A 14,971-nucleotide genomic window follows, 5' to 3' on the forward strand; every position below is an offset into this window, starting at 1 on the left:
ATCCTCTGATGCCCGCCTCACCACCTGCCCCCTCGACCCTATCCCCTCACAATTCCTACGACCTCCCTCTCCCTCCATCCTACGCTCCCTCACCCACATCTTTAATCTCTCCCTCTCCTCCGGCACTTTCCCCTCCCCCCTGAAGCATGCACACATCACCCCCATACTTAAAAAGCCCTCCCTGGACCCCAATGACCCGAACAACCTCAGACCCATCTCCCTGCTCCCACTTACATCTAAACTCCTCGAGCGCCTCGTCTACACCCGCCTATGCTCTCACCTCAACAACAACAACCTCCTCGATCCCCTACAGTCTGGCTTCCGCCCCCTACACTCCACCGAAACCGCCTTACTCAAACTCTCCAACGACCTTCTAACCGCCAAAGCTAATGGCCACTATTCAGTGCTCCTACTCCTTGACCTCTCTGCGGCCTTCGACACAGTTGACCACCCCCTCCTCCTCAAAATACTACACTCCCTCGGCCTCAGAGATTCTGCTCTCTCCTGGCTCTCATCCTACCTGTCACAACGCTCTTTCAGCGTTACCTATAATGCTACCACCTCCCCCTCACTCCCCCTCTCTGTTGGGGTCCCTCAAGGCTCTGTCCTTGGGCCCCTTCTCTTCTCCATCTACACCTCCTCCCTTGGCCAACTCATACACTCTCACGGCTTCAACTACCACCTCTATGCCGACGAGAGACACAAATCTATCTCTCAACCCCCCACCTCACCCCCTCGGTCTCTGCCCAAATCACACACCTACTGAGCGACATATCAGATTGGATGTCGCTACACTTCCTTAAACTGAATCTCTCCAAAACCGAGCTCCTTGTCTTCCCCCCAGCCCGAACCCCACCCCCCATTGACTTCTACATCACATCCAACAACGCCAATATCAAACCCACCCTGCAGGCCAGAGTACTGGGTGTCATTCTGGACTCCAACCTATCCTTCCAGCCCCAAGTCCAATCTTTAACAAACTCGTGCAGACTCCACCTCCGCAACATCGCCAAAATCCGCACGTTCCCAACCCCAGAAACCACTAAGCAGCTCATCCACTCCCTCATCATATCACGACTCGACTACTGCAACTCCCTCCTCACTGGCCTGCCTCGCCGCTGGCTATCCCCGCTTCAGTCCATCCTGAATACGGCTGCCAGACTCATTCACCTTTCCAACCGCTCCATTTCCGCCACCCCCCTCTGCCAATCCCTCCACTGGCTTCCGATTGCGCAACGGATCAAATTTAAAATCCTAACACTGACGTACAAAGCTGTCCACCATACTGCCCCGAACTACATCACTGACCTAATATCCAAGTACCGCCCAGCAAGCACACTCCGCTCCTCACAAGACCTCCTTCTCTCTAGTTCCCTGGTCTCCTCCTCCCATGCCCGCCTCCAGGACTTCTCCAGGGTGTCACCCATCCTCTGGAACTCCCTTCCCCAACCCATCAGATTATCACCTACTCTCCTCTCCTTTAGGCGCACCCTGAAAACCCATCTCTTCAGGGAAGCCTACCTCACCCCCTGCTAACTTGCTGACCTCCTCCACTCTTCCTACCACTCCATCCCCCACAACTATCTCCTCCTGTACCACTATCCCATCCCTTCTAGATTGTAAGCTCGAAAGAGCAGGGCCCTCGATCCCCTCATGTTTTGCATTGTATTGGTATTGTTCTGTCACATGTTCTGTCCCCCTTTGTAATGTACAGCGCTGAGTGAACTATTGGCGCTTTATAAATACTGTATAATAATAATAACACATTTAAATGATTTAGCTAAAAGTACATTGTAGTTTGACCTTTACTTTAATTGCTTGTGCTATCATATTTTTGTATCACCTATAAAGATTTGTAAATTAACCACTAGAAGGAGCCCTTTTGACTCTGCCTACATATCTACTAAGATATGAGCCCCACAGGGAGTGCACTTGTTCAATGAGACAGCTGACTAAAACTGAACATTTTGCAGGAACTTGCCAGATTTCAATCCATGTGTGGTTGTCCTTATTTGCCAAAATCGATCAGCAATGTTGTCTAACACTGGAGAATCCTGCTATCTGATTACAATGTCCCGGCAAGGGGGATCTCTTCATTCACCTGGTTTGTGTGGCTGTAGGAATCTTTTTTTTTTTGTTCCTCTATGACCAGTTTAAGGCTGCATTCACACTTCAGTGATTTGTAGCTTGAAACTCAACGCTCCAAAAATGCTTAAAACGTAAAAAATCAATTGTTCTCTATGGTGCCTGTTCACACCTGATCGTTCAAACAGGCACCATAACAATTGATTTAAGTTTGAGCAGTTTTGGAGCTTCAAGCTACAAATCGCTCAAGTGTAACTGTAGCCTAAGACTGTGGCATTGCAGAAGAGAGGCTGCATATGTAAATTAACAAATATTACTGTCTTACACACACACACCTACAAATTATACATAGGCCAAAGTTTTAAACCATTAAAACATAAAAGATATTATTTATATCAAGCTGATCTTTAACCACTTGCTCTACGAAAGATTTACCCCCCTACATGACCAGGCCATTTTCTTGCTGTTCGGCACTGCGCTATTATAACTGGTAATTGCACAGTCGTGCAATGCTGTACCCAAAAGAAATTTTGTCATTTTTTTCACACAAATAGAGCTTTCTTTTGGTGGTATTTGATCACCTGTGCAGTTTTTACTTTTTGTGTTATAAACAGGGAAAAAAAAACAAAAACAAAAACAATATTTTTCACTGTTGGTTATAAGAAAATATCCAATAAACTCAAAAGTTAGTCATAAATTTAGGCCAAAATGTATTCTGCTACATGTCTTTGGTAAAATAAATCCCAATACATGTATATTAATTGGTTTGTGTGAAAGTTATGGCGTCTACAAACTTGGTATATATTTTGGAATTTACACAGCTTTTACTTTCTGACTGCCGATCACATTTCTTGAGGTGCTAAAATGCCAGGGCAGTACAACCCTCCCCCCCAAATGACCCCTTTTTGGAAAGTAGACACTCCAAGGATTTAAATGGGTAGCAGGGCACGTCGGTGGACGATGCTGTGGAAGTATGGCAGCAAATGATGGATGATGTTTAGGAAAACCAGTACTGAGCAGCACTTCTATAGAGTGGAAGCAAACTCTGTGCAGAAGAAGATGAAACAAGAAGGCGCTTCCAGGTGCATTATTCCAAGGTCAACTTTTAATAAAAAACGGTTAAAAACACTGACAGTCTGGTAGTACAAACAGGCTCTAATGTAATACGTCAAAAGCAGGGCTCTGTCCTCTAAGCAATGAAGCCGCTGTGCCTGCCAGCAGCCGCAGGGGGAGCTTGAGAAGAGGTGTTAAAGATGGCCAAAGCTCTACTCGGATGGCTGGAACGCACGCTGTCCACAGACTGGAAGTGACATGAGCATGGAGCGGTGACGCATTTCAGATCATACGCAGAGCTCCTTCAAGACTGATGGTCTGCGCATGCTACAAAACACGTCACCGCTCCATGCTCATGTCACTTCCAGTCCGTGGACAGCGTGCGTTCCAGCGGTCCGGATAGAGCTGTGGCCATCTTTAACACCTCTTCTCAAGCTCACCCTGCAGCTGCTGGCTGGCACAGTGGCGCCATCGATTAGAGGACAGAGCCCTGCTATTGACGGATTACATTAGAGCCTGTTTGTACTAGTATACTAAGTGTTTTTAACCGCTTTTATTAAAAGTTGACCTTGGAAGTTGACCTTAGAAGCGCCTTCCTGTTTCATCTACTCCAAGGCTTTTGCAGAGGGGCATGTTGAGTCCATGGAGCATTTATATATTGCCACACATTTTTTGAAAATTAATTTTTCTCTTTTTAATTTTTTTTTTTTTTTTTACCACAAAGTTGTCACTTAAATGATATATTGCTCATGCATGCCATGGGAATATGTGGAACAACACCCCAAAACTCATTCTGCTACTTCTCCCGAGTATGGGGATACCACATGTGAGAGACTTTTTGGCAGTCTAGCTACATACAGGCCCCCAAAATCCAAAGACCACCTCCAGGCTTTCCAAGGGCATATTTCCTCATATCACTTCCTCACTACCGATCACAGTTTCAGAGGCCCTAAAATGGAGATGTCCCTTCCCACTGCTTGTAAAAATGATCCAGCAGCTAATTAGTCACTAGGATTGCTTTTACATGAAAGCAGACCACCAGCAACATACCAGTACATTGCTGATCCATGTTGGGCATATATGTAACAGCAGAGAACACGGGCATATGAGGAACTCAGGTCTGTGGGTCAATATGACCGCAATTCAATCTTTTTTTGTAATGCCCATGTTGAGGGTTAGGCCCAAAAAAGTTTTAAATCCATGCGGTCTGGCAACAGCTGAATTTGGGTGGGCGGCGATGTATTGTTGTGCGTATAAATTGCTTTGGCCCACAATCAATTGGTACAAATCTTCTGTGAAAAACAGCAGAGGGGCTAAACGCTAGTGCTGAGAGCAAACGGGTCTGATCCCGCTAACACTATACTAGTAATGGTGGTGAGCAGTAACCTATAGTGTGAGTGCAATAGTGAGCGGGCAATCTAATACTAGCTGACCCTGACTGGGAGGGGCGATAAGTGACACTGACACTATATGATGTTGCTAGTGGCAGTAATACAATGATCAGTGAATAAGTTTATATACCCACACTGTACTAATGGCACTGGATGGATGGCGGGGTGATCAAAGAGTTAGATGTGCTAACCTAACACGAGAGAGAGAGAGAGAGAGAGAGGGGGGGGGGGGGAGAGGGAGAGGGAGAGAGAGGGGGGGGGAGAGAGAGGGAGAGAGAGAGGAGAGGGAGAGAGAGAGGGAGAGGGGAGAGAGAGAGGGAGGGGGGAGAGAGAGAGGGAGGGGGGAGAGAGAGAGGGAGGGGGGAGAGAGAGAGGGAGGGGGGAGAGAGAGGGAGGGGGAGAGAGAGAGGGAGGGGGGAGAGAGAGAGAGGGGGGAGAGAGAGAGAGGGGGGAGAGAGAGGGGGGGGAGAGAGAGGGGGGGAGAGAGAGAGGGGGGGGGAGAGAGAGGGGGAGAGAGAGAGAGAGGGGGGGGGGAGAGAGAGAGAGAGGGGGGGGAGAGAGAGAGAGGGGGGAGGGAGAGAGAGAGAGAGAGAGGGGAGGGAGAGAGAGAGAGAGAGAGAGAGAGAGAGGGGAGAGAGAGGGGAGAGAGAGGGAGAGAGGGGGAGAGAGGGGGAGAGAGAGAAAGAAATGTAGTGCTTTTACTCAGTGCCGTGTTTGTTCTCTCCCTAGCCCGGCTGGGGGGGTTTGGGTGGGCACAGGCGCGTTCACACCCCGAAAAAGAAAGCACCGCAAGATTACATCACTCTGCCCAGGGCTGCTGCTCACCCACAAAATACAGATAAGTGGTCGGCTAGTTACAAAAAAAAAAAAAATTCTCAATATGGTATTTTTAATTTTTAAACTTTTTTTTTTATTATTTACACTTTGCTTTGCAGGAGAAATAAAGATCATTTCTCCTGCACTGCAAAGCTTGCTATCATGAATGAGTTAGGTTTTTGACAGCTCAAGATAGTGATCTGTGATTGACTGGAGCTGTTCACATGGTACAGGTTGCTATGATTGGCGCCATGTATCATGTGACAAGCTGTGGGCCAATCACAGCTCACTAGGAAGAGAAGCAGAGCTGTTATGAAACAAATTGATTCATAACAGCTTTGCTAACATTGTGATCGCATAGCTTATAGCTTTCATTTTAAAAGTTTAACTGAATAAGCTGAAAATCTGATTGTTGATATGTACAGCTGCTTCAGTTTTACCAATTTCCCCTCAATATGTTTTTAGCCAGCATAAGCATCTACCAGGACAAAGCAGTATTTAATATGCAATGTGCTCAGAATTTTAGGTTTTATTAAACACAGGGCACAGTCTGTGGTGTTCTTCGGTGTGTTTTCTGCACAACACTGCAGAAATCACTCAATGATAGAGACCCAGACATATTTTCTGCCCCAGTAGTTTAAAACTAGAGTTTTGTTTGCTTTAGATAAGGTATGCACAGCAAGTTTTTTTTTTTTTGTTCAACCAGTGGGATGAAAATTTTCTGTGTAGCTAGTCCCTCGATCTGTTACCGTTTGCCAAGCCACATAGCACGATTTAACACCAATTAAAGACTCAGATAAAAAGATACTACTAGTGCATTTGGATACCTGCTGATATACATAAAAACACTGGAGGTACTTAAAAATTTTCAAACCAATCCCATACTTTAGCTTTGTGATTGTGTCACCTCCTGACCAGGGGCGGACTGACCATTTGGAAACTCGGGCACTGCCCGAGGGCCCGGGATCAGTAGGGGGCCCCATGAGATGCCCCTGGTACCTTTTTCATAGGCTTTTTTGAGTTTGGGCAAGGACACAGGGGCCCCATGATCCCCTATTGCCCGGGGGCCCCATGATTTGTCAGTCTGCCCCTGCTCATGACATATTCCTGGTTGGTGGAGAAAGAAAGACTAACATGGAAGAATTTTGTTTAACCACTTCCCTGCCACCCTATAGCAGTTTAACTGCTACAGGGCAGCCGCTCTGTGCAAAAAAGAAAAAAAAAAAAAATCACAAATAGATGCGATTTTGCACGTGCGCCACTCTACCAGCGCTGTCATTGGCTCCCGCAGATATCAATCACCGGGCCCTGGCCAGCGATTCATGGCCGGGACTTGGTGATCGAGGGATAAGCTGACAGTTGAGAGATCTGTGAGTTTAAACAGATTTCTGTCAGCAGGCACGTGCTGCTATGTCCTCTACTAAAACACAATATAGTACATATTAATCAATCGCACCCTTTGATAGACCCAGATGTTAACCCCTTCCTGCCCAGTGTCAGTCAGTTCCCAACCAGTGTCAAAAATGCCCGACAGTCCTGCTATAAAGTCACTGATCGGGAGATACACATACGTTTTTTGTTTTTTTTTTAAATGTTCTGGTTTTTTTTCAATTATAGTGCAAAAAGTAAAAAACTCAGTGGTGAACAAATAAAGCTCTATGTGTAAACAAATATCAATTTAATTTCTGTACAGTGCTGCATGACACTTGTCAGTTAACGTAGCACAGCTCTGTCTAACCAAAAAATGGCCTCGTCCTGAAGGGGTGGGTAAAACAAAGGGTAAGTGGCTAAGCCGGGTACTTTACTTCTTTAAAAGTATGTATCTTTTATTAATGAAAACCAAACTATTACAAAGAGCAGAGGGCTCCTACAATACAAAATGTGGAAAAATAAAAATATTACAGTCTGACTTACAAAGTCTTGTCGGATGTCATTAAAATCCTTTCCATATTTCTCCAAAGCCTCCTCAAACAACATGGCCTCTGATGCAGACCACTCTTCCATTTCATCCCTGCACAGAACTGGACCACCCTGAGGGACAAGTGTCGACATGGCACGAGCAAGATCATAACCGTTCCTCTGTAGGGTATCCATTGCATGGAACTGACACAAAAAAAAAAAAATACACATCTGAGCTTTTTACTCTTTTTTTAGAATAGATACAAGCACTAAAAAATGCTGAATGATTACTATGTCACTTTAAGCACCCCAAAATGTTCTATCATGGAAAGACGAAGAATATGATTCATACCAATGTAATGTCACGAGAAGCAGCTGCTGCGCTCATGTGTAAGCTTGGCTGTCTGATTGAGCTGCTACAGTCCAATGCTCTTGCAAATGTGCCAACAGCCCTACAAATAAACAGAATAACAATGAGAAGCAGAACGAAAAATCTGCTACTGTATTCTATAAATCCTTAAGTGGAAGAAATGCCTAACACGGTGTTAAAAATGTTCCCCATCCCCTCCTCCTACCTAACCTGTATATTAAAAAGGATCTGTATATTTACACAATTTTAAAATTCCTTGGTCCGGTCACATGATACTGCAGTGCTGGATCGTCTGTGCCAGTAAGCGGTGGCTTCAGGAAGTGCTGACAATGGCTGCTGTAATGGTTCCTGATATTCTCAGCCGCTGTCGAACACTCCCTGAGCCAGAGCAGTTAGAAATGGGCACATACACATCTTTCTTATACAGGTCAAGCAGGATAGGTAAGAGTGCGAGGGGACAGTTTTGATGTTAGTCTTTTCTTCCACTTTAACTTCATTGGAAAATGACAGCAGAAGTGGTCTTTAGAATCATGATAGGGAAAACAAGCAATGTAACAGCCCTAACTCACTTTCTGGATGAGATAAAAATGTTACCTGGCAACTACAAGAAACTGGTCTATTTGTCTATCTGTCAAAGGATTTTCAGGATCCCAAACTTTCATCTCCATTTTCTGCTGGTTCCTGTTATCAGATTCACCTATACAGGAAAACAAACATTATAAGGATATCTTAACATGCTGGAATAAAATAGGAATGTTACTTGCCATGGGAAAAATTAAATTGAAATGATGGAGGCTGAGTTTTAGATAACATTTGCATACAATTATGGGGAGAAATGAAGATTTTGCAGTCTCGTGGCATTTACTCACCTTCAGCTAGCTGGTCGGGAATTTCTGCCTGATATTTGGAACCAACTCTGATCTCTCCTTGATCAGCCAACAGAGTCTTTTGCACAGGGTCAAACACCAGCGAGTAAAAAAAGCAATCCTAAAGACAACAGTGAATGAGGACAATGGTTAAGGTGGCTAACAGAATAGGACAATGCTGCTAAAAACACCTGAACAGAAAAATCTTACCTCTTTCTCCAAATACTGGCTTAGAATATCTGTCTCATTTAGCAGAGTTACACTGCATTTGCCCCTGCACAAAAGAAATCAGGCATATAACAAAAACTCCCAAAAGTAGTTGATTATTGAAACAGCTGGGGATTATCAAAACCCTAAACCTTCCATATGCAACAATTACCTTATCCCTCAGCGATTTTGCCCAGCAGACATCTCCAATGATACAGTTACATCCTAAAGCATAACTACATCCTCCTATCCCTTATAGACAGGGATGGTGCCATCTTAGTATCTATTTAGATCTACAGTTGCCATGGTGCTGCAGATGTGATAAGCTATGACACCAGCCATTTGAAGGCTTGAAATTTTGGTTAAGAGTTGACATAACTGACACAGTTGCCAGCGTGGTAATCTTGAGAGGCATGCCTTGGGAAATCATTAAGCTTGGGTTCACAATGTGATTTCAAGCCCCCTCCGGTGCAACTTCGTTCAGCAGTTCAGGTGCGAATAGTTAAAGTGTATGACATTGGAAATTGCACCTGAACTGGGCTGAATATCGTACAGGACTCTTTTTCAAATCGCACTGCGGTCGTCTGCACATATGTGAACCAGCTCCATAGAAATGGCTTTTGGTCCACACGAGAATCGGGGATGTGGTTCCAAAACACATGCAATTCGCATATACGTGAAATCGGGGCTAAAGCGGAACTAAATCCATTGACTGAAAAGTTTAAAAGAAACAGTTAAATTCCCAAGTGTCGGGAATGTAACCGTCACAGTTGCTTGTGGTCTCATCCAAACTGTCAAACCATCAAATGGCTGGTGTCATAACTGATAACATGTGCAGCACCTAGGCAGTTGAAGATCAAACAGTCTAAGATGACAGCTTCCTTGGATGAAAAAGATGGGGTTTGTTTACACTTTAAATTAGTGGATTTAAATCTACTTTAATTTAACATACAGATTTAACAAAAGCACTATGCAACTATGCGATCTGCTACAAGTATGCAGAAAAAAGAAAAAAAAAATCAGTTAATTTGGCTTTACCTGATATGTGTTGCTGGTAGAGATTCAAACTGTCGGGAAAGAAAAAGTTCTCGATGTTTCAGTTGGTGCCTTTGTTGTTCACCAACAGATGGCTGCTTGGACTCTTCCTCAAATTCTCCTGTATAAAAGACACACCAATGTGATAAACAAAAAGGCTCGACAGGTTTGTAAAATTATGTGTATATAATTATTACATAGGATCTTCATAACTGGAGGCTTATGAGAGGCCTTAAAGTGGAAGTAAACTCCCATTGGACACTTCTACCTACAGGTATGCTTACAATAAAGCTTAACTGTAGGAACAAAGAATATCTCCTAAACACGCACAGTTTGGGAGATATTCAGTGTCCTTGCAGCAAATGATGTCACTGGCACATGTGCCCTGAAGGAACAGCATATCGGTTTATTACGGCTTTAAGTCAGTGACAGAGAAAGGGTTGAAACAAGCTATCCTTAACATCTCTGGCTGCTTTTAGTTTGGGGTCACTTATCCTTAAGGATCAAAATTTCCAAGGCTATGTTTACATGATTTGCAGAAATGGGGTACAGGCTGTTTAACATTAGTTCCTTTGGGTCAAATTCACATCTATGCAGTTTTCACCAGTGTTTTTTTGGAAGGGTGCAAGGATTTTTTTTTTTTTGTAATACACAGCATGGTGCGTTCTTGGCTCTATAGACTTCAATGGAATTGCATTAAAAAAAAAGCATGAAAAATGTACATACATGAGTTTTTGGTGCATTTTTCTGCACAACAACAGACCCCTCCTAGCAACACTGAACACATTAAAAAAGTGCATTGAAAAAGCATCAGAAATGCGCATACAAAAACACAAAACGGGCCTCAAAAATGCATCAACCACAGAGATAGATGTGAACCTAGCCTAAAGCCTCTTTCAGTTAGTTTCCAAAAGCTACAAACAACTATTTGTTTACATTGCCAAAAAAAAAAAAAAGAACACAATGAATGTGTTGTAAAAACTAAATTTCCTTAGAATGATTATAAATATGAATTGCGGCTTGTTTTAAAGTTATTTTACTTCTTGTTTAAAATAGGTTTACACTTTCGTTTGATCTAGATACAGGTTTACTTTAATGCAACACACACTGGTACAAAGACAAAGCCTGCATGTGCTAAGGAAGCTCAGCAGTGAATGAACCCTTACTGTTGATTGATAAACACCCAAATCTTCTCAGCCTTCTCCAGCCCTCCACTTTTCTACAACTATTCTTCAAAGGTCCTCAAATTCCTTTTGACTGGGGCAAGTTTTCACATGCACAGACCATTCTTTAGTAAAGTAGACTTCCTAACAACACTTTGTGCTCCTTATTTAAAAGGGCAGGGCACCTTCCAACCACACCCTTCATCTCATCTCACCAACTAGAATACCCAAGTTCAAATACCCAGGTTTCCTATAGATCACCATAGGAAACCTGAGCTAACAAATGTGTAGGCTGATGAAAATGCTTGCTGTCTGGCCTCATTCAAATGCTTACTTACACTGACGGGAATTTACTAGGATTGGAGCAGCTGTATATGGCAACCAATCAGCTTCCAGTTTTCATTTTACAAGCTTAAATGAATAAACTGAAGGCAAACTGATTGGTTACTATACAAAGCAGCTCCAGGTTCTGTCTGGTTTAGTAAATGCCTTCCATTGCGTTACTTGCCCACATCAGTCAATGCAGGTATTATGTACACTTGCTTAGTCAAGGTCCCAAAGTTTGGAAGTCACTCGATCGTCAAATAGCACCATTTTAAAAACAGTTCCTGCATTACTTTTTCACCACTTCACTGCGATTTAACTCTCATAGACTAAGGTAAATGGCACTGAAATCGCACCTGTGTCTATATCAGCGTTATTTTGAGGTTGCGCATTACATGGGACCAAATCGCATCACTTTGAACTCACATTTGGTGTGAACCAGGGCTAAAAATTTGATGCTACACTACAGACTACCTAATATGGATAACATTTCTTCAGAGGTTCTATGTTGCAGGAATGAGCCTCCAACTTTACTTACCAAGTAACTTTATATAAATATGTATATATTAAAACAACAATCGAAGCTGGTGTACAGAGTTTATTGCCACAAATTGTGGCAAGGGTAAGTCACAGTTGAAAAGTTCTTCTTGGGTATCTGTGCTCTGCCCCTTGATCTCACCCACGAGTTTCATATCACCCAACGCCTGGGACATGTCGTTTCTTTTTACCTTCAGCCCACCTGTCAGGTGGAAGAATTCGGGCAGTAGCGTTGCCGCTCAAATGCTTCCACACAGTGCCAGCCTCCCTGCCCCCCGCCAACTGTCTCCCGGGCTCCGCTTGCCTACCTGAGGGCCCAAGACCGGCTCACCGCCGATGGCTAGAGGGGAGGGAGGAAAGCAGACACGTCCACTCCCCTTCTTGTCTTGATCCAGAAGCGACGTTATGATATCACTTCTGGTTCCCAGTTGAGAGATTCCCGGCAACTGAGGCCGGGAAAGAATGCAATGCTGTGCGATGTGTGCATTACATTCAGGGAAGACATCTAGGGTCTTTTAAACCTTGCAAGTCTAAAAGAGAACCTGTCACCAAAAAATCATCACATAGGGGACATTGTTCCCTATGTGATGGGAAAAAAAATTGAGCCCACCACATACAAACGTAAAAGCACATGCTGGGGTAACTACGCATGAAAACGAGGGCAATAATTCTAGCACCAGACCTCCTCCATAACACTATACTGATGACCTAGAAGGGCTTTAAAAGCATCACCTATAGAAAATATAGGGTACTGAAGTTCGTCACCATTTCAGTGCACTCAAATTTAAGGTTTGACAAGTTGGATATTTACTTGCTGCAACCTCATATTTTATATTTTACAAAACAATAGGGTAGTTTATTGCTATTTTTTGTGCCCTAAAATCAACTAACTTGTATTGTTCACTGAAATTTTGCGGTAAATATCATGCGACATAAAAAATTGGAACTACCACTATTTCATCCTCTAGGGTCTCGGATTTCAGAAAATATATCATGTTTGGGGGTTTTGTGTAATCTTCAACCCTAAAATGATTTTTTTTAATCTTAAGTAAAAAAAAAAAAATGCAAAAAACGGCTCTGGCAGCGAAAGGCATCAAGGATAAGCCGGACACTCCCCTTTCCTGACAAGCACCCAATCAGTGCTCATTACACTGCATGGTGTCTCTCTGCTCCCTGCTAGTCCAAGTGCGGTGCTGGAGAGAAGCAGGGAGAGAAAGAGAAGATAAACAGCTCAATATTAAAAATATTAACCGTTTAAGTCACCATAAAACCCCTTTTGTTTTTAAAACTTTCTTAATATCACCTCCGATTTAAATACAGTTTTGGTTAAAACTTTTTTTTTTTTTATCTGGACAAGTAGATTGTTATGAGTGACAAGTAGACTGGGACACTGATTTAGTCCCTTGGACAAGTAGTTTTCTAAAAAAAAAAAATTCACACCCCTGTACAACTGTATGAAATATTTTCTGACACGGATCACAAAGTCATTTTTAGCTGGAACAAGCAAACTGCTGATCCACGCAGGTATCACCATTGTATCCAGCCACCCCTTATACGGATTTTTCATGACACTGAAATGTCCAACAACTAAAATAGTGACAGATACTCACGTGCATTGCTGTCCGCTAAACTGTTCAGACTGCTGGAGATATCTCTGCGCCGAAACAGACACACAACCTTGGCTTCTACATTACCATTTGCTGTCTACAAAAAAGAACGCAATATTTCAGCCATGCAAGTTCATAATCATTGAGAGCAAAACATATAGATCATGCAACTTACAAAGTTTACAAAAGCAAATGTTACCTTGTTGAGTTCTTCGATTCGCCGAATAAGGTACGGGTTACTTGAAGAGTTTTCAAAATACACATAATCTGATTAAAAAAAAAAAAAAGCAAATTACCTAAAAAGGTTCATATGGCAAATCACCAAATGGATAAAATTTTCTACTACTATCTAAAAACAGAGAAACAAATATATGATTTCGACTATGTAATTCCTGAGTGACTATATTCAAATTGTCAATCAAAAGACACTTTATGAATAAGCCCATAGGATCCAGTAATCCAACTAACAACTCCCATCATTCCAATCTCAGAAACGCATCTCTATTTAACCCCCCACCATACAAACAATCATACATCAATATTTTCAGGGAACTAGTTATCAAGGATGTTGAAGCGATCAGAATAAAACAACCACGCAACCCTAAGGATCTTGATATAGGCCTCAAATCTCTACTAAATAACAAAGATCTCGTTATTCGGCCCGCTGACAAAGGGGGAGGCGTAGTGGTTTTAAAGAAAACAGATTATATCACTGAGGCCTTAAAAATCCTTGGGGACAAGGACACTTACACCACACTCCCAAAAAATCCGCTCATCGCATACAAAAAGTCTCTGAAGAGCCTAATTAAACTGGGATTTGACCATCATGTCATTAATAATAAAGAAAGAGATTATTTATGCCCTAAGGCACCAAGACTTCCAGTTTTTTACTACCTCCCTAAAGTACATAAAGACCCCATACACCCTCCGGGTAGACCAATAATCAGCGGAATTGGCTCGCTATGTTCTAAAGTTGGTGAGTACATCGACTACTTTCTACAACCTTTGGTTTCATCCACCCCATCTTACATCAAAGATACCAAACAGATATTAAACGAAATAAGTACACTTAATTGGGACCCCGATCTTATAACATTCCTTGTTACCGCTGACGTAACTTCGTTATATAGTAACATCAATCATAATGACGGTATGATGGCAGCAGATTACTACCTGGGTCTAGCAGAGAATATCTCTATAACCCATAAAACATTCATTCTTGACCTATTAAATTTTGCAATGAAAAAAAAACTACTTCTGGTTTAATAATACTTTTTATCTACAAACCAGAGGCGTCGCAATGGGGGCCAAGTTTGCCCCTAGCCTGGCCAACCTGTTTATGGCCAGGTGGGAGGAAGATAACATCTATTCCATGGAATGGCCAGAATTGCTCTTCTATAAGAGGTATATAGACGATATTCTCCTATTATGGCAGGGAGAAGAAACTGCCCTGGTAAACTTCTTTGGCACGATGAACAACAATAATTTGAATATCCATCTCACTTACGAATACAGTACAGACAGAGTTAATTTCCTAGACATTTCCATTATTAACAAGGGAGGTTACTGTATCACTGAAGCGTACTTTAAACCATCGGATAGGAATGGATACATCCCT

The 14,971-nt window shown here is 42.8% G+C and overlaps 1 protein-coding gene across 1 annotated transcript in view; it reads right to left on the minus strand.

The window, feature by feature from the left end:
• The window catches only part of MTA2 (metastasis associated 1 family member 2), a 44,188-nt gene that overhangs the window by 10,668 nt on the left and 18,549 nt on the right, over nt 1-14,971 (minus strand). The window contains exons 2-9 of the mRNA XM_089652877.1: nt 13,553-13,620; nt 13,357-13,450; nt 9,726-9,843; nt 8,691-8,754; nt 8,484-8,601; nt 8,209-8,311; nt 7,597-7,696; nt 7,260-7,448 (exon numbers count right to left, since the gene is read on the minus strand). Coding sequence (XP_089509003.1) covers nt 7,260-7,448; nt 7,597-7,696; nt 8,209-8,311; nt 8,484-8,601; nt 8,691-8,754; nt 9,726-9,843; nt 13,357-13,450; nt 13,553-13,620 — 854 coding nt within the window. The remainder of the gene's footprint in view (nt 1-7,259; nt 7,449-7,596; nt 7,697-8,208; nt 8,312-8,483; nt 8,602-8,690; nt 8,755-9,725; nt 9,844-13,356; nt 13,451-13,552; nt 13,621-14,971) is intronic.

This window comes from Staurois parvus, unplaced genomic scaffold, assembly GCF_062004578.1.
Source record: "Staurois parvus isolate SC_StPar_1 unplaced genomic scaffold, SC_StPar_1.0 ptg000694l, whole genome shotgun sequence".
NCBI classification, from domain to species: Eukaryota; Metazoa; Chordata; class Amphibia; order Anura; family Ranidae; genus Staurois; species Staurois parvus.